Source organism: Mobula hypostoma, chromosome 1 (genome assembly GCF_963921235.1).
Source record: "Mobula hypostoma chromosome 1, sMobHyp1.1, whole genome shotgun sequence".
Taxonomy (NCBI): Eukaryota; Metazoa; Chordata; class Chondrichthyes; order Myliobatiformes; family Myliobatidae; genus Mobula; species Mobula hypostoma.
In genome coordinates, this window is record NC_086097.1 from 45118465 (window position 1) to 45145250 (window position 26786).

Sequence of the window (26786 nt, forward strand, 5' to 3'; positions counted from 1 at the left end):
AGTCTATGTATATTGAATAGATCAAAAATCATGCAAAAACAGAAATAATATATACTAATAAAGTGAGGTAGTGTTCACGGGTTCAACATCCGTTTAGGAATCGGTTGGCAGAGGGGAAGAAACTGTTCCTGAATCACTGAGTGTGTACCTTCAGGCTTCTGTACCTTCTACCCGATGGTAACAGTGAGAAAAGGGCATGCCCTGGGTACTGGAGGGCCTTAATAATGGACGCTGCCTTTCTGAGACACCTCATCCTGAAGTTATCCTAGGTATTTTGTAGGCTAGTACCCGAGATGGGAGCCGACTAAATTTACAACCCTCTGCAACTTCTTTTGGTCCTGTGCAGTAGCCCCCCCACCCCACCCCCATACCAGACAGTGATGCAGCCTGTTGGAATGCTAGGGCCCCTGCAATTTCTGCATTAGCCTCCCACAAGGTCTAAAAGAACACCTTGTCAGAAACTGGGGATTTATCCACCCTAACTTGCATCAAGACGGCAAACACCTCCTCCTTTGTGATCTGTATAGGGTCAGACCTTACTGATGTGTTGCCTCACTTCTATGGACTCTGTGTCCAGCTTGTGAGTAAATACAGATGCAAAACACAGAGGCATATATGACACAAATAAGACAGAAAGCACATATAAGATATCAGGAAAATACAGTCACACGAAAAGCATATATTCCAAGACACTGAGTCCATGATTGTTGCAGCAGTCTGCAGTCAAACACAATACAGATTGTCTTCTGGTGAGTGAAGAGTGGGGGCAGCACTGACACCAGCTTGGACACACCACCTCCAGTGGAACGCACCGTCTCCAACACCTCTCTCTCAGGCAGCTGTAAACAGGCGACACTGCGGCTTGGGGCCCAGCCCTTGCTGCGACCAAAGCCACACAACTCCCCTGCCACCTGCCAATAGATTCGTGGATCAGGCCTGCAGTATTCCACCTTACCAATGTCCAGCAGGGTCTTGAATCACAAGAGAAGTGACTAAGATGATCACTCGCTGTTAACCTGCCCACTGCCTTTGTGCACCAACTCCTCCGACACCTCCCTTATCAAGCAGCAGCATGATCCTCACCAAGTCCAGCTCCTTTAGTTTCTCCACCAATGAGCAATCTCTATGTATTGATTAAGGAAACTTTCCTGAACACTTTTGACAAACTCTATCCTGGTCAATATGTGGAAAATTCATATCACCTACTTCTTACAACATTCTGCGATCCCTCTGCAAATTTGCTCTTCTAAATTTTGCTGATGATTTGGTGATCGGGATCCCCAACCTTTTTTGCACTGCGGGACCAGCTTAATATTGACAATATTCTTGCGGACTGGCACCAACTCCTTAGACATGTGTTAAACTGTACGATCTTCCTATTTCTGGCCTAACTAATACTTGGCATGGGTAGCAACCCTGAGAACACAACCCTAGTGGTTCTGTCCTTTAACGTAGCTCCTAACTCCCTAAACTTGCTTTGCAGGACCTCATCACCATTCCTACCTGTGTCATTGATACCTACATGGAACATGATCTCTGGCTGCTCACCCTCCCATTTAAGAGTGCTGTGGTCTTGATCCAAGGTGTTCCTGACCCTGGTACTCAGGAGGCAACATATCATCCAGAAATCTCTTTCTCGCCCACAGAACCTCCTGTCTGGTCCCCTAACATTGAATTCCCCTTTCCCCATCCTGACGGCCACCCAGTTACTCGAGTCCTGCATCTTGGGAGTATCATCTGCCAATCCACCCTGCAGCCTTCCGAATGTCCAGTGTTCATCCAGCTCCAGCTCCAGTTCCTTAGCCTGGTCTGTAAGAGACTGCAGCGGGATGCACCTCTTGCAGGTGTAGTCATCAGAAACTCTGGAGGTCTCCTTGCTTTCCCACATCCCGCAAGAGGAGCATTCCACTATCCTGTCCGACATCCCCACCTCTTTAAGCGTGAATGAGAAAAAAAGAAAGAAATTAAATTTTTAAAAATCTACAGAAGATCTTTTCTTACTTACTCCTTAAATTTCGCAATTAAAATATATGAACCCTAATTAGAGAACTTTAAGAAGAAAAGACACCATTTTCAACATCATTTTCGGGTTAACCTTTATTTCAGTGATATAATTCATAATAAATTATAAAAACCAAAATCATAATATGAACAAACTGTTGTAAAATATAAATAATTTGTTAAAAATACTTGTTTTTCAGAAATGCTTGAAACACTAATATGGTGTAAATTGTTGTAAATAATTTAGTGCATCACGGATTATTTTAAAATATGCTAGACACGTTTAAACATTGGCAAAAGCCAGAAATAGCAATTTACCTACTGAGTTAATGCTTTGGTTTTAATTTAATTTAATTTAATTTTACAATTTCATGAAGATAAGTCTCTGCGTTTAGTGTGTTCATATTTGCCAGGTCAGTGAACTGGCACGTTCAGATTGAGGAAATCATTAAACAGGTGTTTGTCTTTCATTTAATGGACAAACTAATTGATTCCTGAAGGTGAAGGCTTTCAGGAGTACAGTCCAAATCAAACTGAACCTGGATTATTTCCACAACTTTAGATATTTTGATCTTCTTACATTACAAACTAAACTTTGCCCAGTTCATCTTATTTCGGAGTAATTTGAGAAAGCAAAATTCACAGAAATTTTACATATTGGTTTATAATTTCCCCGGTGTCTACCACCTGAAGCTGGAACTAGAGAATCAAATATTTTTAATCAGTAGGCATTTGGCTTTCAGTAAAGTCTATATTGAAATCTCATTGATTTATCATGAAGGGACGAGGAAGGCTGTGGCAGGAGGCAACCCATTACATTTATTCTGGGGGGGGGGATACATTTGTAAGGTTTTTCAGTGAAGATGATGGCAAACACAGTGTGATCATGACACCTTCATCTGATGTTATAGAGAAAGGCTGTACATGTCAAAAATGCATAGTCACAAGTTTGATGATGGGAGATGCGTGGGAGTGAAGTGCAGTATTCCAGGAAGCCTTGTCTTTTCCATTCCTTTTAACACCACGATTAAAATCATGATTCCACTAATATTCTGGATTTAGCCAACCGAATATCTAGATAAATGGAAAACATTTCACTAAAACTTTATCACACGTACCCATCTACATTCAGAAGTCTCCTCAATAAGGCCATTCTTCCCTGATGTTTTCTAAAAATTTCCTGATGTCTTAAACACTTTAGCTCTTTGGGAGCTGCTGCTAGTAAAGTGACAATCTCCTTTGTTTCTGAACCTCAGACATTAAGTTGGACTGTCCCTTGGAAGTGTTTGGTCTCTGTCCATCTGTTCGTACCATGCAGTTTCTAACATCGTAGTGTCTGCATTGCCATATGTTCACATTTTTTCACGTTGGTCCCAGGTGTTCCATTCAGGTCTTTTACCTACGAAACCAGCTCATTAATATTGTCCTAACCTCACCCTCCTTCATCAAGTGGACACTAAATCAAAATAATTTACAAATCTCCATCTGAGCATGACTTATGGCCGTCTTACATCAGCAAGTTAAAATTGTTACTATTAGAAACAGAGTAGCAAACATTGTTTTTATTTACCAAGCATTGGACCGTTCAGCTTTCAGTTAAGAGTATATAATAGATCACTTATTGTATTGTTGCAAAAGCTGAATGACCCAAATAATTGCAAATTTCACCCAACAGCACGTATAAAGGAAAATCAAAGACAGCGGACCTGTGGTTTCAAAGTAAATGCACTATAATATTCAAGGTTTTCCTGGTGGGTTTAGTGGAAGCTTTAAGATCTCCAATCTCTAATGCTTCTCTTTCCCTATCCTCCTTTACTCCAAGTTTTCTCTCTTTCCAGCTCTCCATCGACTAATTTCGCCCATGTGTCGATCCATTTACCAGTCTCCTTTGCTTCTGGTATCAAGCATGGCCTTGTATTCTTCAGCAGTGTCAAAAGCAATACTGTCAATAGATAGAATGTCCCATAGTGCTTATCAGAAGTCACTCAGATATTGGGGTAAGCATTTGGTCATTGAAGCATGTTTTAAAGGAAAGACATGGATATGGAAGTGGCATTTAGGGAGGGGATTCCAGATATCAGGGCTACAACAGTGAACCTCAGGGAAACCCATAGGGATAACATTGGAAAATGCGGATGGTTCAGCGTGTTGAAGGGTTTAACGACATTACAGAACGATGGAAAGAAGGGATTAAGGAGGGATTTGAAAATATGTTTACAATTTTTCAAAATGAGACAGAATTTACCCAGCATTTTAAGCCTGTGAGCACAGGAGTGTTAAACTTCAGGTGAGTCTTGACACAGGGGGGTAGAATTTTGGATTTAAAATTTGCAGAGAGTAGAGGAAGGGAATGCAGTTAGAATGCTGTTAGAAAAAATACTTTTAAAAGTAAAAAAATTTACAAATGAGGTGTAGAATATTAAATGAGCATTTGCAGGTGTGGGGTTGCGCCGATATAGAAGTGAAAACAGTGCTGTTGATTATCTGGAGTGCAGAGAAGGCCCCTCAGGCCCTTTGAGGCATATCACCCCAGCAACCCCCAACAATCCTGATTTACCCCTAACCTAATCACAGGAAATTTACAATGACCAATTAACCTACCTGGCACGTCTTTGGACTGTGGGAGGAAACCAGAGCACCCGGGGAAAGCCCCCGCATTCCAAGGGAAGGACGTTCAGAGACTCCTTGCAGAGGACTCCAGAATTGAACTCTGAACTCCGACGACCCAAGGTGTAGCTGTGTCGCGCTGTTAAGCTATTATGGCGCCCACCAGTCGCTGTTCATAAAAAAAAACAATTTGTATCTCCTGATTCCTTGCACCTACCAGCTGAATCCAACTTCACCTTCTCTCGAATGTCCTGGATTACTTTGCTCCTTTGTAATATGATCTCATGGCTGGGACCATTCCCTGAATGAAACCTCTTGATTGATTTTCCATTCTTCCTATCACAATAGGATTGCATTAGTCATTGAATAAGAAATATCATGTTTGCAACCACATCGTTACTTCACTGCGTCTGATGTTGTTAATCCTACACTCTTATTAAGCACTTATGGGGAAAAATGTCCTTTGGCTGTACTGCAGTGCTCTATGACTGATTATCGTGACCTCCCATTATAACTTCGGGGGAAGATAAGACACTCCCAGGCGTACCTGCGTAAATCACTGCATCACATCCCTAAAGCTCATTTACATCGATGGAGTCTGGAGAAATACCACTGAAATTTTATCCTCTCTTTTCCACAGCCCCCTTCCTATCCAATCCTCTCTAATATATGAGAGCATATTGTCTCAAATGGCTTCTGCATGCATCCTCACGTGGTTATCATCTCCATTATGTGGAGGTCACTTCCTGCCTTTTTTCTGACTTAAGTTCAATATAGGGTGTAAATAAGATGCTCATTTGATTAACTTGCTGTATGTTCGATAGCTATTTTTGCATATATTTGCAAAATATGCAAATTCACAAGCAATAAATCTTTAAACTGAAATTACTTATCCTGTGTAGGTTAGAAAAGTGCAGACACCTACTCACAATGGTACCTTTCAGCAATTTTGATTTATTGATGAAGATTCACAGAACAGGCTTTTGAATTTTAGTGTTGAAAGAATGTACCAATAAGTTTCATTTAAAAAAAAATCTCTACATACATTTCAAATGTAAACTGCATGTTCTGATTTTGCTGAAAGTGTGAGCTGTTTCGCCAGCTCTGTTTAAACCCCTGCCTGCATTTTTCCTTGCAAGCCGTCAGCTTTGTTTACAATGGGGAAATTTCCATGCACACAGCATACTCCTAGGGAGGGAATGGGGTGAGGGCAGAGGAGGAGTAGACGTTGCACACTCGTAGAAGTGTAGGCTCGTTCTCTCTGTCTCTGCAAGCTTAGAGTGCATGAGTTATAGGTTCTGCAAATAAATTATTGTGTTTATCTGACTGTGGCTCCTTTTAGGTGTGGACATGGGGGGTGGGGATGGGGGGGAAGAAAATACATAGCAGCTTGCACCAATGTGACAACCGAATGTCAAGCTTCCCCATGCTTTAGTAACAGATTAACAATTAGATACAAAATGCAACATAGGTTTAAGACACATTATACAGTATTCCAGCATCTGTAGAACCTCTTGTGTTTACATTATACAGTATGTTTACTAAAGACTTGTCTATACAGGAAATTTAGTGCATACAGTATCAATAGTAAACAATTTATTACAGCTTATTCTCACCAATTAAAAAGAAAGTTTGTAGTCACAGACATTACGTTGGAGTAACTGCATGAACAATACTGCACATTAGCATAGGCATACCCTCACTTCACCACATAGAAATATATTGGAGCCCAGAGACAGCAGGATCAAGTCTGTTTTCTGGAATACAGTCATTAGCACACCATGCACCAGTAACCTTGCAGAGGCTTGATTTTCCTGAGGTTTAAGTAAAATCTTTGACATTTAGCAGAAATGTCAAATCAAGGGCTGTAAAAGTGCAGGAACTTCTCTTATTTTTTGTTAGCTGCAGTTTTAACATCTGGCAAATATTATTCCATATTTGTTACATTTGCTCTGAAGTCCAAAAGTAAATTTCAGGACAGAAGGTCAACTTAAATGACTTTCCACTGCATGACACTCATGTCCTTCCCACCGGTGGAGATTAGCTGACTGTCATCGTACAGGAAGCTCACACCGGTCACATGACTGCTGTGTCCTCCGTATGTGTGGCCCGGAGCCTGCAAATTAAACAAAAAGTCTTTTTTTTTCTGTTTGATTTTCATACTGTAAGCACGCATGTGCAATTACGAAGAAAGCACGACACGCCCCTACTTCCTCAAGAGTTTGTCAAAGTTTTAGATGTCATTCCAATCTTCGTAAACTCCTATAGATTCATGGTGGAGAGCATATTGACTGGCAACATCACCGCCTGGTATGGAAACACCAATGCCTTTGAACAGAAAACCCTACCACCCATCCATCACGGGTAAAGCTCTCCCCACCACTGAGCACATCTACACGGAGCATTGTTGCAGGAAAGCAGCATCCATCGTCAACAACCCCCACCACCCAGGTGATGCTTTCTTCTCGCTGCTGCCAACAGACAGAAGGAAGGTACAGGGGCCTCAGGAGTCACATCATCAAGTTCAGGAACAGTTATTACCCCTCAATCATCGGGCTCTTGAACCAAAGAGGATAACTTCAACTTCAATTGCACCATCACTGAAGTGTTCCCTCAACCTATGGACTCACTTTCAAGGACTCTTCATCTCATGTTCTCAATATTTATTGCTTATATTTCTTCTTTATTTTTGTATTTACACACTGGTTGTACACCCAGTTGTGCCATATTGGGTTTATTGAGTATGCCCGCAAGAAAATGAATCGCAGGATTGTATGTGGTAACACATATGTACTTTGATAATAAATTTACTTTGAACTGTGTATCAGATATACAGATAAAGGAACTTGTTACCTCAGTTGCGTATCACCATTTAGGGACAAGCTGTGATCAAGACCAAACTTATTTCAGTCCTGAACAGATTGAATTCAATTAAAGTTGCACACAGCTTTTGATAATTCTACCCTGAGGATAGTCCTTCATATATTCAGAAAACCTCTCCGTCAAACACACACAACAACAACATCCACCACACGTCGCTCCAAGAAGGTATGCCAACCCTAACTGAACACATTCCTGAAGGCTTAATTATATGATGCCAGGTCACAAGACCTCACTCACGTGAGAATTGTCTGCAGTCTGCAAAATGCCATTATGTTTATTTCATAAAGTTGCGCTGTATGTGTTAAGCATTTTCCATTGACCAATCTGAGAAACTCTTGTTATCTACACTCAGCAGATACTTATTAGATACTCCCTATACTTAAAAACGTGGCCACTGAGTGCACGTACATAGTGTACATGCTCTTCTGCTGTTGTTGCCTACCCACTTCAAAGTTCACTGTGTTGTGTGTTGAGAGAGGACCTTCTGCACACCACTGCCGAAACATGTGGTTATTTTAATTACTTCCTGTCAGCTTGAACCAGTTTGGTCACTGTCTTCTGACCTTGCTCATTATAAAGCGTTTTTGCCCACAGAACTGCGGCTTACAGGCTGTATCTGGTTTATCGAACCATTCTCCATAAACTCTAGAGACTGCCGTGCATGAAAATCCCAGGAGGTCAGCAATTTCTGAGATACTGAAATAAGCAGATCTGGCACCAGTAATCACTCCATGGTCAAATCTTTCCTCACTATCTGTCACATTTATCACTATTCACTGCTGTCCATTCAGAAGGTACAAAGACCAAACTATTTGATTAATTCTTGGCCTTGGGCACAAAAGAGCATATGACCTGCTCCTTTACAACATCTCTCTTTAAATCAACAGTGCTCATTTCAAAACCACCTCCAATCCCTGTTTCAAAGTACTTTTGAAGCCATAGCTCTTCAGAAATAATGTAAAATGCACAAACATATATTGGAAAAGAACTGCCAACTTGGAAAAGCAGTAGACAAAGAAAGAAGTACAATGGAGAAGAGAATTAAAGTTTCACAGACTACAGAGTGGAACTGCCCCTAAATACTCACACTTCCAGCAAAGTACTCCAGAAAATTACAGTTTTGGCTGTGATGCATTTCCTGGAGCACCTGGTTTATCTTTAAGAGGTAAACTGTCCCTGATTACCAAGAGCTATGAACTGGGGCAGGATCTCTCCACATCAGATGATCGGAGTCTCACCTGGGACTCGGCACGTGGCTGAGTTACTGAAGGTGTGGTCAACTGCAGAGGAGTTGGTGACCCTTCTCACAAATGCTAGAACTACATACCCATCAGCTTAGTCAGCAGTGGAGAGGTGCCTGTACATGTATATTTGAGCTATATGTTCCATGCTGATGGGGTACCCTATAGAGGCCCCATGAACTCTGGCAGGGGTGGTCCTGTTTTAACAGACAGCACTGTAATTCATGTTTTGTAATCCTTATTCATTTTTAAAAAATACTGTGTATCTAATACAGTATGTTCCCTTTCGAAATCAATACAGCACACGTTAGAGGACGGTTCGACCTTGGGCACAATCTTACTGGTTTGGAGCAGCTAGACAACAGCAAAATATATGTCAAGCTGCTGCTTATTGATATAGCTTGGCACTCAGCACGTGGTTGGTCTTCAGGGCAAAGGGGAAGCAAAACTTCTCTGCTCAGAGGAGACTTGGAACTCTCCACTTCAAGGACTGGGATGCTCAATCTGGGACTATATTTTTGGCTGAGACTGAAATAATTTAGAACTTGTTGGAAATCAGAGGGGAATTTAGGGATGAAGTCAGCAACTTGCCATGATCTTATTGGATGAAGTGGATTGGTGCAGTTATGCAACCTACTCTTCCTGCTTCTACTTCTTATGTGCATGAGCGTCATGGAATAAGACTCAAACAACAGTGGCAAAGTTTTATAGAGGACGGAGAAAGTCTTAAAGGACAGGTAAACATTAAAAAAGGACCATGAATAACTCAAGTCATACCCTGGCCTGCGAACATGGACATGAAAACAGATGTACTTTGCCAAAGTCATCGCCTGTAGATAGAAGTTTTTTATCATTGGATCTGCACACAGCATTGATGTCTGTTCCATCTGATCCCTCAGGCCAAACTCCTGCAATACAAAAGGTACATATTATCTGCATTCAACTACAAGGAAATCATTGGCAGTTAGAATAGTGATGGGAAATTCAACTTCACATTTGGTAGCATCTATAGAAATGAATAAACAGTTGATGATTTGGGCCAAGACCCTTCTTCAGGACTGGAAAGGAAGGGGGAAGACACCAGAATAAAAAGGTGGAGTGAGGGGAAGGAGGCTAGCTAGAAGGTGATGGTGAAGCCAGATGGGTGGGAACTGTAAAGGGCTGGGGAACAAGAAATCTGATAGGAGAGGAGAGTGGACCATGGGAGAAAGTGAAGGATAAGGGGTGCTGGGGGAGGTGGTAGGCGGGTGAGGAGAAGAGGTAAGAGGCTAGAGTGGGGGACAGAAGAAGGATGGGAGAGGAGGAAAAAGATTTCCCAGAAGGACAAATCAATGTTCATACCATCAGGTTGTAGGCTACCTATATGGAATGTGAAGTGTTGCTCCCCCACCCTGAGAATTGCCTCATCATGGCAAGAGGAGGCCATGGATCAACATGTTGGAATGGAAATGAGGATAGAGATTAAAATGGCTGGCCACAGAGAAACTCCGCTTTTTGTGGAAGCGCATGATGAAGTGATTGCCCTTTTTACACTGGGATGCACAAATGTAGAGGAGGTCACATCGGGAGCACCAGACACAATTGATAACCCCAACAGATTCACATGTGAAGTGTTGCCTCATATAGAAAGACTGCCTGGGGCCTTGAATGGAGGTAAGGGAGGAGGTAAGTGGGCAGGTCGCTTGCAGGGAAACGTGCCAGGAGGGAGATTAGTGGGGAGAGACAAATGAACAAGGGAATCATGGAGAGTGAGATCCCTGCAAAAGCAGAGAGTGGGAGTAAGGGTGGATAAAGATGAGTTTGGTGGTAGGATCCTGTTGAAGATGGCAGAAATTACAGATCAATGATGTGTTGGATGTGGAGGCTCCTGGAGTGGTAGGCGAGGACAAGAGGAACTCTATCCCTGTTAAGGCAGTGGAAAGATTGAGTCGGTGCAGATGTCTGGGAAATGGAGACGTGGGTGAGGAAAACATCAATGATCGAGAAAGGGGAACCCTATTCTTTGAAGAAAGAGGACATCCCTGATGTCCTGAAAAGGGAAGATGCGGTGGAGATGAAGGAACTGAGAAAAGGGAATAGCAATTTTACAGGAGACAGGGTGGGAAGAAGTATAGTGAAGATAGTCATGGGAAACAGTAGGTTTATAAAAGATGTCAATAGATAGTTTGTCTCCAGAGATGGAGACAGAGAGATCAAGAAAGGGAAGAGGGGTGCCAGAAATGAACCAAGTGAATTTAAGGGCAAGGTGGAAGATGGAGGCAAAGTTGATGAAATTGAACAGTCAGCATGGGTGCATAAAGCAGCACCAATGCAGCCATCGATGTAGCGCAGGGTGAGTTGTGGAGCATTACCAGGGAAGGCTGGGAACATGGACTGTTCTACATAGCCAGTGAAAAGCTGTTTTCCAAAATGGAAATCAGGTGAAAGGCTATCATTTTCCAGAAATACAGAATCAAAGAGGTAAAGTGTTAAATAATAGAAGATTCCAAAGACAAAATACAGCTTAAAAACTCTGAATAATGTCAAGATTTTTATACTCTATTTGCTAAATAAAATAGATTCTACTTTTGAATTCCTCTTCAAACTTCATAGTTTTTATTCATATACACCTGATGTTTGTGTTTCACTCCCCTGTCCCATGGGTTTTTGGATTTCTTCTTTGTGTTCTGGACTATATTTTGTAATTCAGTTTGTAGGCAAAGCTATGGTCCCACACATTACATTAAAATAAGATGTACAGTAATTCTATTGGGAGTGCAGTACAAGAACCTTGTATTCTGCCTTACCCAACACTACTCAAACAACGGTAAAGAAAAATAAAAGTAAAATTGAACAGAAGATTTTGTTAATTATTCAAAGGATCTGGGTATCAAAAGCAAGGCTAAAATTTATTGTCCATCCCCAAATGTCCCTGAGAAGGTGTTGCTGAGTCAGTTCCTTGAATACTCCAAACCTTCTAGCATTTTTTTCACATTTTCTCCTTTTAACACAGCATTGGTGATACAACTGAGTGGCCTGCAGGTCATTTCAGAGGGTGCTTGGGAATCAATCATACAGGTAAAGTCACACATTGGACAGACCAAACAGGTCTCCCTGAAAGACATTAGAGTACCTGATTACAAACAAAAAAAAAATCTGCAGATGCTGAAAATTAAAGTAATACACACAAAATGCTGGAGGAACTCAGCAGGCCAGGCAGCATCTGTGGAAAAGGGTAAACAGTTGACATTTTGCACCGAGACCCTTCATCAGGACATCAGAGGGTTTTTACAACAATTAGGTAGCTTTCTTTTTGGACATTATTAGTAAAACTGGTTGATATTTTTCCCAAATTCTAGATATTAATCTGAATTTAAATTCCATAGCAGCCACAATGAGTTTCGAATCTGAACTCATGGGATTATTAGCCCTGTCCCCTGGTTTACCAATCTGATAATTTAACACCTGCAGCATCACCATGCTCCATCTCACTTTTGAATGGTGGTTACAATATCTTTGTAGAGATTAAGGAGCTATTATTGGTCCAATCTTGTCAATGGCAAAGCCAATGTTTAATGTTCTTTGAACTGTTCTTTGATTTGCTTGGCCATTTCTGAGAATAGCCAACCACATTGGTAGGTCTGGAATAAGTTATAGGCCAGACCAGCTTTTTACCCCAAGTATATTTAAATATTTGAATTTGATCCTTCATCTGTCTTTGTTTGTTCAAATTCTGCGTCTGGATCTAGTTCTAATCCAGCGATTTAACATCTATTAGTTACTTAGTGCTAGTTTTGTTGTCATGGGTGAGGACAATGAGATTGCAGTGCTGCTTCATTCAGTGCAAAGCAGCAAATTGGCAATTCAATTACTAAAAAGACAATGATGAGATTTTCAATAATGTCTGAGTTATTTAAATTAAAAAACAAACAAACAAAACAGGGCATTGTTCAGATGCACAACAGCCCTGGCAAAAAACTGCTTTTCAGTCTGAATGTCCATGCAGAGATGTTTCTGTGTCTCCTGCTGGATGGTGAGAGATTGACCAGGTGATTGCTGCAGTGGGATGAGTCCATCACGATGTTGTGACCCCACCATAGACACTGTGAGTTGTAGGTGGTCTCTATATCTGGTTGTTGTGTCCCAATGATATTCTGTGGAGTGCTGAGCTTTTTGGTCGATCTTGTTGCAGCTGGTGTACTATACTGTCATACAGTAGGTCAGTATGCTCTCAGTTATACAACAACAAAGGTTACCAGCAACTTTTGGGGCAGATTTGCTCTCTGTAAATTCCTGAGATAGTACAGGTGCTGTTGAGCTTTCTCTATTATAAACAAAGTTTTGGTGGTCCAAGAGAGTTCTTCTGTGATGTGCACTCCCAAGAACTTCATGCTGGAGACCATCTCCACCGCTTCACCATTTATGACCAGTGGAGTTTGTTCATACCTTCTGATTTACTGAAAACGATAGTTGTTTTGTTTGATGTTGAGTGAAATGTTATGGTTATTGCACCATTCAGACAGTTTCTGCAGCTCTTCTCTGTATGCTGTTTTGTTATTTGTAATTAATCCATTTACTGTGGCGTTGTCTGCAAATTTGATGATGGAGTTGGTGATGTAGCAGGGGCACGGTCATGGGTGAAAAGAATGTAAAGGACTGGGCTCCGTACACATCCCTGCAGTGCACTGGTGTTCAGGGTCAGGGAGGTTGATGTGTACTTACCCAGTCTGACTATATGGGTGCAATTGTGAAGGAAGTCCAGAATCCAGTTGCAAATTGATGTATTGAGTGCCAGACTGTGTAGTTTAATGGTTAACTTGTTGGGGAGTATGGTGTTGAAGGCAGAACTTAGTAGATTAGGCATAGGTGTCATTATGTTGCAGGTGTTCCGGTACGATTTGGAGACGATGGAGGTGGCATCCTCGGTTGATGGGCAAAGTGGTGCTGGTCCCGAGTAGCAGTGATGGCACTCTATGTGGGACATAACTAGCCTCTCCAGGCATTTGGCAGCTATGGGGGTGAGCGCAACTGGTCTGTTGTTGCTGGGGCTTTCTACCACCACCGACTGGGTTTGGGAATGGTGTGATGGTTGATGTTTTGAGGCATGCAGGGACCACAGCAAAGGACAGAGAGAAGTTATAGATTTCAGTAGAATCCTCTGCCAGCTGACCAGTGCAGTCTCTGAGAACCCGCCTGGGTACGCCGTCTGGTCCTGCTGTTCATCATGTGTTGATACAGTGGAGAGTATGTCTCACCTCATGCTCAATCTCAGCACCACATCCTCCTCAGGTGTCAAGGCCTTCACCACTGTTCACTGTTGTCCCTCTCATTCCGAGGGAAGAAGTTATTTAGCTTGTCAGTTAGTGTGGTGTCACTGTTTGCAGGGCAGGAGATTTTTCCTTTATAGTCAGTGATAGACCTAATTCCTTCCCACATGCGTCAAGTGGTGGTGGCGTTACTGAAGTGGGTCTCTGTTGTTTGCATCTGTACTTGGCAGTTTTAATGCCTCTTTTAAGGTCTGGCCTGGCTTCGCTGTATGCTTCAGCGTCACTGGATCTGTAAGCAGCACCCCGAGCCCTGGGCAGATCCGGGTTTCGCTGTTCATCCGTGTCTTCTGATTCGGGAATACGCGGATGTTTTTATTGCTGGTGACATTGTCTACACAGTACTTGACATAGTGCATGACCATGATGGTGTATTCCTCTAAGTCAGTTCCAGGTTCCAGTCTGCGCACTCAAAGCAGTCCTGAAGCTATGAGACAGCTCCTCAGACCATGCTGTCACTGACTTAGTAATTGGTTTTGCCTTCCTTATCTCTGGTCTGTAGGCTGGAATTAGAAATAGAGACAGGTGATCAGACAGTCCCATGTGAGGGCATAGATGAGCCCTGCATGTGTCCACAATATTGGTGTTAACCTGGTCCAGTGTGTTTTTGCCCCTTGTGAGGCATTCCACATTCCAGTAAAATTTAGGGAATACTGTCTTACGGTTGGTTTGGTTGAACTCACTGACTACAATGAAGGTGTCGTCAGGGTAGGCAGACAGTTGCTTATTAATAATATCATGCATTTGGGCAAATGCTAACTTAGTGTTGGCTTGTGGTGGAATGTAGATTGCTACGATGTTAACAACTGTGAGTTCTCTCAGCAGGTAGAGAGGCCTGCACTTTAGCATGAGATATTCCAGGTTGGGACAGCAGTGACTATCAATGATGACAGAGGTCGTACGCCAGCCATTGTTAACATGATTGCATAAGCCACTGCCTAATTTCTCATTGAAACCTTGGTTGTCAGCCTGGCAGGCTGTGTGGCTCGCAAACTCAGTAGCTGCATCGGGTATGTTGTGATCCGGCCAGGTTTCAGTGAAGATCCTTACGTAGCAGTCGAGTAAATTCCTTTGTGTGCTAAGTCACAGTCTGATCTCATCCAATTTATTAGCGATTGATCAGCTGTTTGCAAGGAAGACTCTCAGAAGTGGGGGCTTGATCAGTGTAGCTTTTAGACTAGCATGAATCCTGGCTCGCTTACCAGACTTCTGCGTCCTCTTGTTGTGCTGTCTACAGCAGCTCCCTGTTGGGGTAGTGTCCAGGCTCGCCCCGGTGTTATGGTGATCTCTGACGGTATGTGTTCTGTGAGAGTGAGCTGAGAGCCCTTAGTACACTTGGTATTGATATTCAGAAGTTCTTGTTGGCTATATTGTAGATTGGGTGTTTGTAAGGAAGGCGCTCGGAAGTGGGGCTTCAAAGGTGTAGCTTTTATCCTAGCGTGGATCCCAGTTCTCTTACTACGTTCGTGCTTTCTCTCGTTGCGCCCTGGTACCCCGAATATGTACCTCAAGTAACTGTGATTTTTGACATTCAGTTATGCATGTCTTTTTCTTGAATATTAAAACAAGTCACAATCTGCCTTGTTATATCCTTACATCTTATTGTCTGCCTGCACTACACTTTCTCTGCAACATTTTCATTCTTCACACTCTTCCCGTGAGATGGCAGTGCACCCGAATGCAGCTGCTTCTAGGGGGTCAACCAAAGGTGCTATTGTCTTTTTTTAAAACGTATTTTAAACAATTGTAAGACCTTGCTGGACATTAAGAACCTAAGGTACTGCAGATCTACCCCATCAGCAAGTTGTTCATTGGCGGAGAAACTGAAGCAGGTCGACTTGGTGCGGACTGTGGCAGAGAGGCGACAGTACGTGGAAGTGTGCAGTTTAACAGCAAGTGATCATCTTAGTTGCTTTTCTTGTGATCACAAGATCTTGTTAGACATTGGTGGTGAGGAATGCAGCAAGTCCAATTCATTGATTTATTGCTGAACAGCGTGGGCAGATGACGGGGAAGCTTCATGGCCTTGGTTGTGGCAAGGACTAGGCCTCAAACCATGGTGTCGCCTATCTGCAGCCGCCCATAGTGAGGCATAGGAGTTGGGCAGTCCACTGGAGTGCCAGGGGTAGAGTGGTGCAGTGCCTATGCTGAGGTCAGTGCTGCCCCCCAGTGTTCACTGGGCAGAAGACAAACTGTATTGTGTTTGACTGCAGACGACTGCAACGTTCATGGACTCAGGGATTTGGACTAGATATTTGATGTGTGACTGTATTTTACTGCTGACTTATATGTGCCTGGAAGCAATATGCCTTGTGCTCTGTATGACTGTTGGTACCATGGCCCCAGAGAAACGCTGTTTCATTTGGCCATATTCATAGTATTCATTATGGTTGAATGACAATTAACCTTGAACTTGTACTACCTCAATGCACTGATGCAATGAAATGATCTGCATGAATGTCATGCAAAAACAAAGTTTCTCAATGTACCTCAGTACATGTAACAATAATAAAGCAATTTACCAACTGCTTCACTGTTCCATGGGAATTTGGTAACAAAAGAAACCCAAAGTGAGTGCAACTTTGGAACTTATAGTGCAGCAGTACGTGATGGCTCTCTCCTTCCTTAGAGAGACATGATCTATCAGTTCATGGCCTTCCGAATCATCAGATAGACTACAAATCTATCATCCCTCAAATGGAATGAGTCTAAACATTTTCAAGACGGTATCATAACTCAGAATATCAACTTGGGAATACAAACTGATATTAAGAGCTTATAAGATTCCCAATCATAACAACGCTGAACTCCCAGAGTCTCAGTGATCCTGCACTTCCAGAGCACCACCTTGCATTGTAAATATCTACAAAGAAAGGACTATTCCATTCAATAATACAGGTCATTAAAATTCAAAGTTCTCACATAAAATGGTAGGAACGATGCTTACCAAATACATGAAATCCTAATGTGCAGGTGTATGTGGCCCATTCAATGTCCCTGACGTTTTCAACACTCACCACTTGCTTGCAGGCTGAAGGCATCCCTGATGACGAAGAGCAGAGGATTTGCCACAATGGAATGAGAATTGAAGTGAATTTTATCATTTACCATCTACGCCACAGACTTCATGCATTCACTTTGAGCCAAGAAATTACAAGATCAAGATGCTGGCCATGCTTACAGGTCGGGCATCACAATTGGTTGGTATCCTTTGTTTTACAAAATACCTTTTAAACAAATAATTCTATTGGAAAATGCCATCCAGGATCAGAACCCTACAAAAATCCAGCAGGTTTAGTAAATGATAATATTGATAAATGATGAGCACTATTTCTTTAACACCGATCTCAAAACCCTGGCTAATATATTCTGAAAATTTTCTATGCTACATGTTCAATAGAAAATATTATATGAATGCTTTGGAAAATCACATATTTTCCAGAGGTTTGCTTAACCATGACATTTTCTTTAGATACCATTAGATGTTCTAATTAAACTTCCCACTTTATTTTGTAGCTTTACTGCAGTTGCATATAATCTTTGAGTTGAGTGAAGAAACTTAGTTACATCTTATTGGTAACACTATCTGTTGTGTAAGGAGCTACCTTTTTGTGGTATCAAAGGATTTTTGTACATTCAATAACTTATTAATATGCATTTGTGGACTCTAATAATAAAGAAGGATTTGTATAAAGTTTAGAGCATATGTCACAATGAATTTGTCTTGGGAATTCTCTGTGAGGAAACGGAGCAAGTCCACCTGCTTATCTCTCAAAGGGTAACTACCCACTCTAAACCTGCTGTTCCTTTCAATGATAACAAGCAGTTTCACACTTCTCATGGTTTGGGATTCTGAATTACGATATAATTGTGGTACAACTGCCCATCATTTTATCAAAGGCACTTTGGAAAAGGTATTAAAGGTTAAGTTTTCAAACAACACCTTTATCCAAAAAATGTATCAATACTGTAAGACCTTTCAACAGCACCCCATTGTGGGAGCAGTAACATTCAATCTAATCAGTGGTTGGAGCATTTATTGGGTGCTCAAAGTTATATGGCATCTCGTCTTCCCTTAAATCCCAAACATGTGACAAAGGGGGAATTCTGAATGTTAGTTTTATACTTATTGAAAAGTGAAAGAACAACTATAAGATATAGGAGCATCGAGTCTGCTTCGCCATTCAATCATGGGCTGATCCAATTCTTCAAGTCATCCCCACTCCCCTGCCTTCTCCCCATACCCTTTGATCCTGGCTAATCAAGAACATATCTTTCTCCGCCTTAAATACACCCAATGACTTGGCCCTCCACAGCTGCTCATGGTAATAAATTCCACAGAATTACCACCCTCTGACTAAAGTAATTACTCCGCATCTCAGTTCTAAAAAGATGTGATGTCCTTCAATCCTGAAGTTGTGCCCTCTTGTCCTAGAACCCTCTACCATGGGAAATAACTTTACCATATCTAATCTGTTCAGGCCTTTTAACATTTGGAGTGTTTCTATGAGATCCCCCCTTATTCTCCTGAACTCTAGGGAATACAGCCCAAGAGCTGCCAGATGCTCCTCATATGGTAACCCTTTCATTCCTGGAATTATTCTCGTGAGTCTCCTCTGAACCCTCTCCGATGTTAGTATATCCTTTCTAAAATAAGCAGCCCAAAACTGCACACAATACTCCAAGTGTGGTCTCACGACTGCCTTATAGAGCCTCAACATCACATCTCTGCTCTTATATTCTATACCTCTGGAAATGAATGCCAACATTTCATTCACCTTCTGCACCACCGAATCGATGTGGAGATTAACCTTTAGGGTATCGTGCACAAGGACTCCCAAGTCTCTTTGCATCTCTGCACTTTGAATTCTCTCTCCACCTAAATAATAGTCTGCCTGTTTATTCCTTCCACCAAAGTGCATGACCATACACTTTCCAACATTGTATTTCATTTGCCACTTCTTTGCTCATTCCCTTAAACTATCTAAGTCTCTCTGCAGGCTCTCTGTTTCCTCAACACCACCCCTTCCTCCACTTATCTTTGTATCATTGGCAAACTTAGCCACAAATCCGAGATCACAAATCGTAAAAATCAGAGATCCCAACACCGACCCCTGTGGAACTCCAATGGTAACTAGCAGCCAGCCAGAATAGGATCCCTTTAATCCCACTCTCTGTTTTCTGCCAATCAGTCAATGCTCCACTCATGCTAGTAACTTCCCTGTGATTCCATGGGATCTTATCTTGCTAAGCAGCCTCATGTGCGGCACCTTGTCAAAGGCCTTTTGAAAATCTAAGTACACCATGTCTACTGCATCTCCTTTGTCTACCCTGCTTGTAATTTCCTCAAAAAATTGCAGTAGGTTTGTCAGGCAGGATTTTCCTTTCAGGAAACCATGCTGGCTTTGGCCTATCTTGTCATGTGTCTCCAGGTATTCTGTAATCTCATTCCTAACAATTGATTCCAACAACTTCCCAACCACTGATGTCAGGCTAACAGGTCTAGAGTTTGAGATGAATTCTTTTCAGGCTAAGATGAGTTCATTAACCAGGAAATTATTTAGGCACAGTGACGTTGGCTTGGGTACTACACAGTCAAGTGATGGATAGATCCTGGAGACTGGTGACAAGTAGTCCTAATCATTCTGCAGAGTAATTATTTCCTACCATTAACTCGTCACTCATGGATGACTGTCACCTCTGCTATATTAGACTTTTAGATTGAAGAAACATGCAAATGAGTTTCACTATTAAATTTGTAGTGATCCCCTGCTCACTCTGACATGTAAAAATTAAATCATTTGTTCTTGCAAGTCTACTTCCAGTCAAATTCTACCTTGATATTATGGGAAATTTTAAGAATTAACATTGGTACTGCTTCAGCATCTATCATTTAGTTTCATTGTATTGCTTATCCTTGAAAGAAATCTAAAAGCATTAGCCTGATGATATGAGGTCAGGAGAGACAGAAGCATACGATAGGCAGCCCATGTAACCACAGGCATGTCTTTAACTATTTATAAAAGCTAATTACCAATGCTGGACATGAACATCCGTAAAGACACTGATCTTGTCATCAAAGAAATCCTCTCATGGAAATATCACATGAATATTATTATTATTCAAATATAGGCACTTCTGGCCTTTGAGCCATGCTGCTCAGAAAGCCCTTGATTTAATGGGACAATATATAATGACCAATTAACTTCCCAACCAGTCCCTCCTTGGATTGTGGGAGGAAACCAACATGGTCACAGGGAGAACGTACAAACTCCTTACAAGCAATGATGGGAATTGAACCCGGGTCCCATGTACGGTAAAGCATTGTGCTAACCACTACTCTATCCGTGCCACCCCAATATGTGACAGAAATTATTAATTAAGAGTCTAACAGACCATTCAACAACAAAATATTTGTATCGTAACTTTAATATATTCAAACATTGAAAGTTGTTTGAAAGGAGTGTTATCAAACAAAATCTGGGTTACATAAAGAGATGTATCTGGTAGGTTTAAAGGGATAGAGAATGAGAGGTAGACATACAGAGACTTAGAGAAAGGATTGCAGGGCTCAAGGCTCAAGTGGTTTAAAGCATCAGTGGTGGCACAACACAACATAATGCTGCCCTTGCAAAGGGCAAGACAATCAAAGTTTACAATGATAGAGAGGATTTGCAGTGAGGATCAGAATTTCAAAATTGGACAGGGAGTCAATACACATTATTTATTTTGAAAGACACAAATCGTTCTTTGAAACAAATTGCAAATCAAACTAACGTTTATTTAGAATCTAACAAATGTAATACTTACAGTATAGGATCTCATAATCACCAGAATTAGAGATTAAATACTGAGAATCAGTCGACCAGTCAAGGTGTGTGATAAAACTGGAGTGACCCTAGGAGAGGGAAGAAATATCTATCTGGATTACATAGTGAAATAGTTATGGTTATACGTAACTGTCCTTTTGGAGCTGTTTCTGAAAATTGTATGCAAAGGAAAGTTACACACTGATCTAAAAACATTGTTGCATCTGGTTTTCAGATGAAAAGTTCAGGTCGGTCATCAATGCCCTTTCCTCTTTATTCACCGAATTAATTGGGCTGCTGAGAAATTTAGTCTAATTTTAACTTATAGCCGCTGCCTGTTAGTTTCTGATATTTGATAACACTTTATAACCAAGGCTAATTCAGCATCATTCTACTTATACCACTTTCATAGTTAAAAAGCCCAAAAGGTCAGCAAGGATAAATAAGCGTTAAACCTAATTTAGAATTAAATTCAACTTACTGAGCATTTACCAACTCGACTGTATTTTCTGCCATTTTCACTCAGTGTGTAGATGTAGATATAATTATCATGCGAGCCAATAGCTAAAAAATTTCCTTCTAAAAACAAAACAAATCACAAGGTAAAATAAGTTACTGAATTTAATTGAAGTCAACCATGATTATTAAAAATATAACATTCTTCTCAAAATACACAAATAAATTATCATGCTACAGGTAGGACATCATACAAACTAAAGATATACCAGTCAGAAGAATTAAATAACGTTACAACAAAAATCAACTTTTATTTGTAAGAGTTCATTGCTTACTGAAATTAGGCTCAAAAATGGTTAATGATACAATTTTGAAAGCAGTATGACCATAATTTTGTCCGACTCTGAGGTAAACTCAATGTAAGCTTAATTGCATTTCTGATTTGAAAATAAAATAATTTTGATAATTTGTAAAAGTATAGCTAAATATATATTCTTATTTAAATATATCTTGTATAATTCCCCTTATAGTTTTAGACAGATGCTACCTGTCAGGATAGTTTCTGCTCTATTGCTGTTTCTGAGTTACACGTTGCAAAATAGAACATTCATTAACAATTCTAACCACACTTACCACGACCTAAACCAAATATTGTGATACTCATGGATATAAAATGCCATGTATTTTGGAGGATAATACCTGGATCTAATTTGCTGTGATAACATTTTTAAAGTACAAGTCATGAATAAAACTTTCATGTAATGCAGCTGTGTCAGTAGATAGATAATTGAAAGCTTAAGTGTTACAAAAACAAGTGGTAAGGAAAGCATCCTGGAAATCTGAATATTCTGATTTCTCAGCTCTGCCTGGTGTAGTTTATTCCATGAAGTATGTTCCTATCCTATTGAATATGTTACCCATAGCCATCAAGTTCAAGTTCCTGGGCATCACGATCTCCGAGGATCTAAACTGGTCCCAACATATTGATGTAGCTATAAAGAAAGCAACAGTGACTATATTTCATTAGGAGTTTGAGGAGATTTGGTTTGTCACATAAGACACTCGAAAACTTCTATAGATGGAAAGTGGAGAGCTTTCTGACATGCTGCATCACTGTCTGGTCTGGGGGGTGGGGGGGGCGACTGCACAGGACAGAAAGAAGCTGCAGAAAGTTGTAAAATTAGTCAGCTCTATCATGGGTACTAGACTTCATAGTATCCAAGACATCTTCAAGGAGTGGTGCCTCAGGAAGGCAGCATCCAACATTAAGGATCCTGACCACCCAGGACATGCCCTTTTCTCACTGTTACCATCAGGAAGGAGGTACAGAAGCCTGAAAGCACACACACAGCAATTCAGGAACAGCTTCTTCCCCTCTTCCACCTGACTCCTAAATGGACATTGAACCCTTGAACATTACCTCACTACTTTTTTCCCCTGTATTATCATGTATTGCTTTGTTCTACTGCTGCTAAGTTAACGAATTTCACGACACACACCGGTGATGATAAACCTGATTCTAATTAGTTGTACAACTCCACAGCAACTATAGAGAGTCTGGCAGTGTGACATATTAAGGTTAAGGTATCATGATATGAAGAGTCAATAAAGAGATGGACAGGAAAATGTTTATAGGAAAGTGAAGAAGTCAAATGGAAAATATACATTAATAAAAGATGAGATGCACTTCCTTGCCAAGATTGCAGCAAGTAAAAAGAAAGACACAAATAGTTATAACTTTGAATCAGAGATTCATACAACTATCCAATTGGCCCACTCTTTTCTCTGCCATTATTGTCCAGAAATGTTTCCTTTTAAAATGAAGGTTTTAGTTCTCCCTTCCTCCGCTCCTGATGCTGGCAACGAGAGACTTGATCTCTGCTGCTTTGAATGCTCATTTCCAGCTCAAAACCATCAGTTATACTTTGAGATTTATAACTTCGCATTGGACAGTTACAGGCCTGAAGCTGTGAAAATTCATATCAGTCAGGGGAAACAATGGCCTAGAAATGCTTTCTTCCTTTGCAAGGCTCTGAAATAAAATTCGAGGCATAATTTATCAGCAGAACTTCAAAAGAGCTGGGTACCTGGTGAATATCGCATGACTGAAAGCTGCTCATTCCCATCAGTGTGAACTGTCACCAGATCTTTTGACTCTGTATCCAGGACTAACCACCTGTTAATGAAACAAAATTCACTGCTCAGTTCTAAATGTCTTCTGAACAAGCACCAGCACAGGGGGGGCTGAGAGGGGACTCAAAGAGGGCCCTAGACAGAATAAGCTGGAAGAACCTCTTTCCTTTAGCAGGGGGATTAACAACTAACAGCCATAGATGTAAATAATCTGGTAGACTGATTCAGTGGGGGACGGGGTGGGGTGGGGGTGGGGTATGAGGAAAACTGTATTATTTTCGCAGAAAGTGGGAGGAATCTGGAGCTCACTACCTGAAAATAGCATGGCAATGGAAACCTCACCATACACAGGCAGGGCTTGGGCATTCACTCCTGTATCTGCAACCTCCAGGCTGCAGACAGGCACGGACAAGATGAACCGAATGACCTTCATCAGAATTGTTTAAGTTTTCCATGTTTTCAAAGTGCACCATTAACTGGAATGCCTTCCAGTTTCCACTGGAGCCACTGTTGGTTGCTAGAATATCATTGAAACTTGCTTGGGGATGTCCCGGTGATGATGGAACCATTCCATTTATTAAGGGATCACACATGCAAAATCCAGCTGTGTATTGGTTAGTTGCCACTAGAGGTTAATTGTATAATTGACCATAATAATGAAACAGTGGCTCTGTTACGTTACACTTCAGTTAGATTATTTCAATATGCGTGGAACCAGTGCTAGATTATTTTATTGGTACTGTTCCCCTTTTGATTTAGAACATAAAACAATACAGCATAGTATGGCCCTTATGCCCACAACACTGTGACAACATATATAAACCAACCCACTGATCAATCTACCCCATCCCTCCTACATAACTCATCACTCTCCATTCTTCTTACATCCATGTGCCTATCGGAGAGTCTTATACATATCTCTTACAAGCCTCTACCCCCACCCCTGGCAGTGCGCTCCAGGCACCAACCACTGTCTGTGAAAAAGCCCTTCCTCTGATATCACTGCTAAACATCTTGTCACTCACCTTAAATAGATATTCTCTAGTACCGGCCATTGTCACCCTGTCTGCTCTATGTACAGTATCTATGCTCCTCATAATCTTATACACCTTTATCAAATGGACTCATCCTCCTTCACTCCAAAGAGAAAAGCCCTAGTTCGCTCAACCTTTCCTCATAAGACGTGCTCTCTAATCCATGCGGCACCTTGGTAAATTTCCTCTGCATCATCTCCAAAGCTTCCAGATCCTTCCAATAATGGTGCAACTAGTACGGAACACAATATTACTATGTGTCGGCTATGTGCGGAACCAAAAGAAATGGGGGGATCTTAAATGGTTTTTTTGTGTCTGTATTTACTAAGGAAACTGGCATGACGTCTATGGAATTAAGGGAAACAAGTAGTGAGATCATGGAAACTGTACAGATTGAAAAGGAGGAGGTGCTTGCTATCTTGAGGCAAATTAAAGCGGATAAATCCCCAGGACCTAACAGGGTATTCCCTCGGACCTTGAAGGAAACTAGTGTTGAAATTGCAGGGGCCCTGGCAGATATATTTAGAATGTTGGTGTCTATGGGTGAGGTGCCGGAGGATTGGAGAATGGCTCATGTTGTTCCGTTGTTTAAAAAAGGATCAAAAAGTAATCTGGGAAATTATAGGCCGGTAAATTTGACGTCGGTAGTGGGCAAGTTATTGGAGGGAGTACTAAGAGACAGAATCTACAAGCATTTGGATAGACAGGGACTTATTAGGGAGAGTCAACATGGCTTTGTGCGTGGTAGGTCATGTTTGACCAATCTATTGGAGTTTTTCAAGGAGGTTACCAGGAAAGTGGATGAAGGGAAGGCAGTGGATATTGTCTACATGGACTTCAGTAAGGCCTTTGACAAGGTCCCGCATGGGAGGTTAGTTAGGAAAATTCCGTCGCTAGGTATACATGGAGAGGTGGTAAATTGGATTAGACATTGGCTCAATGGAAGAAGCCAAAGAGTGGTAGTAGAAAATTGCTTCTCAGAGTGGAGGCCTGTGACTAGTGGTGTGCCACAGGGATCAGTGCTGGGTCCATTGTTATTTGTCATCTATATCAATGATCTGGATGATAATGTGGTAAATTGGATCAGCAAATTTGCTGATGAGAAAAAAAATTGGAGGTGTAGTGGACAGTGCGGAAGGTTTTCAAAGCTTGCAGAGGGATTTGGACCAGCTGAAAAAATGGGCTGAAAAATGGCAGATGGAGATTAATACAGACAAGTGTGAGGTATTGCACTTTGGAAGGACAAACCAAGGTAGAACATACAGGGTAAATGGTAAGGCACTGAGGAGTGCAGTAGAACAGAGGGATCTGGGAATACAGATACAAAATTCCCTAAAAGTATCGTCACAGGTAGATAGGTTGTAAAGAGAGCTTTTGGTACATTGGCCTTTAATAATCAAAGTATTGAGTATAAGAGCTGGAATGTTATGATGAGGTTGTATAAGGAATTGGTGAGGCCGAATCTGGAGTATTGTGTTCAGTTTTGGTCACCAAATTACAGGAAGGATATTAATAAGGTTGAAAGAGTGCAGAGAAGGTTTACAAGGACGTTGCCGGGACTTGAGAAACTCAGTTACAGAGAAAGGTTGAATAGGTTAGGACTTTATTCCCTGGAGCATAGAAGAATGAGGGGAGATTTGATAGAGGTATATAAAATTATGATGGGTATAGATAGAGTGAATGCAAGCAGGCTTTTTCCACTGAGGCAAGGGGGGAGAAAAACCAGAGGACATGGGTTAAGGGTGAAGGGGGAAAAGTTTAAAGGAAACATGGTGGGGGGGGGGCTCTTCACACAGAGAGTGGTGGGAGTATGGAATGAGCTGCCAGACGAGGTGGTAAATTCGGGTGCTTTTTTAACATTTAAGAATAAATTGGACAGATACATGGATGGGAGGTGTATGGAGGGATATGGTCCGTGTGGAGGTCAGTGGGACTAGGCAGAAAATGGTTCGGCACAGCTAAGAAGGGCCTGTTTTCTGTGCTGTGGTTTCTATGGTTTCTATCTACAAATGTGCTCTAACCAGAGTTTTATAGTGTTGCAACATAAGCTTGTGGGTCTTGAACTCAGTTCCTCAACACACCATAGGACTTCCTAACCAACCTATCATCTTATGTAGCAGCTTTGAAGGATCTATGAACTTAGACCCCAAGATCCTTCAGTCCTCCAAACTGCTGAGAATCCTGCCATTAACCTTGATCTCCACCTTCAAGTTCAATCTTTCACAGTGTATCACTTTACACTCTTCCAGATTTAACTCCATCTGCCATTTCTCCATTCTTGTCTACATACAGTATATCCATTTTAACTAATGACATCAT

The 26786-nt window shown here is 41.4% G+C and overlaps 1 protein-coding gene across 10 annotated transcripts in view; it reads right to left on the reverse strand.

Moving 5' to 3' along the window:
* Positions 1–2095: 2095 nt before the first annotated feature.
* eml1 (EMAP like 1) overlaps positions 2096–26786 on the reverse strand; it is a 234399-nt gene continuing 209708 nt past the window's right edge. For 7 of the 10 annotated variants that reach the window (XM_063047449.1, XM_063047454.1, XM_063047422.1 and 4 more), the window contains 6 exons: positions 23388–23476; positions 21326–21423; positions 20846–20933; positions 16983–17078; positions 9510–9640; positions 2096–6724 (listed from right to left, as the gene is read on the reverse strand). In XM_063047449.1, the coding sequence (XP_062903519.1) occupies positions 6599–6724; positions 9510–9640; positions 16983–17078; positions 20846–20933; positions 21326–21423; positions 23388–23476 (628 nt within the window). In that variant the 3' untranslated portion in view covers positions 2096–6598. The remainder of the gene's footprint in view (positions 6725–9509; positions 9641–16982; positions 17079–20845; positions 20934–21325; positions 21424–23387; positions 23477–26786) is intronic. The other 3 variants (XM_063047442.1, XM_063047435.1, XM_063047430.1) reach the window with 1 other exon arrangement.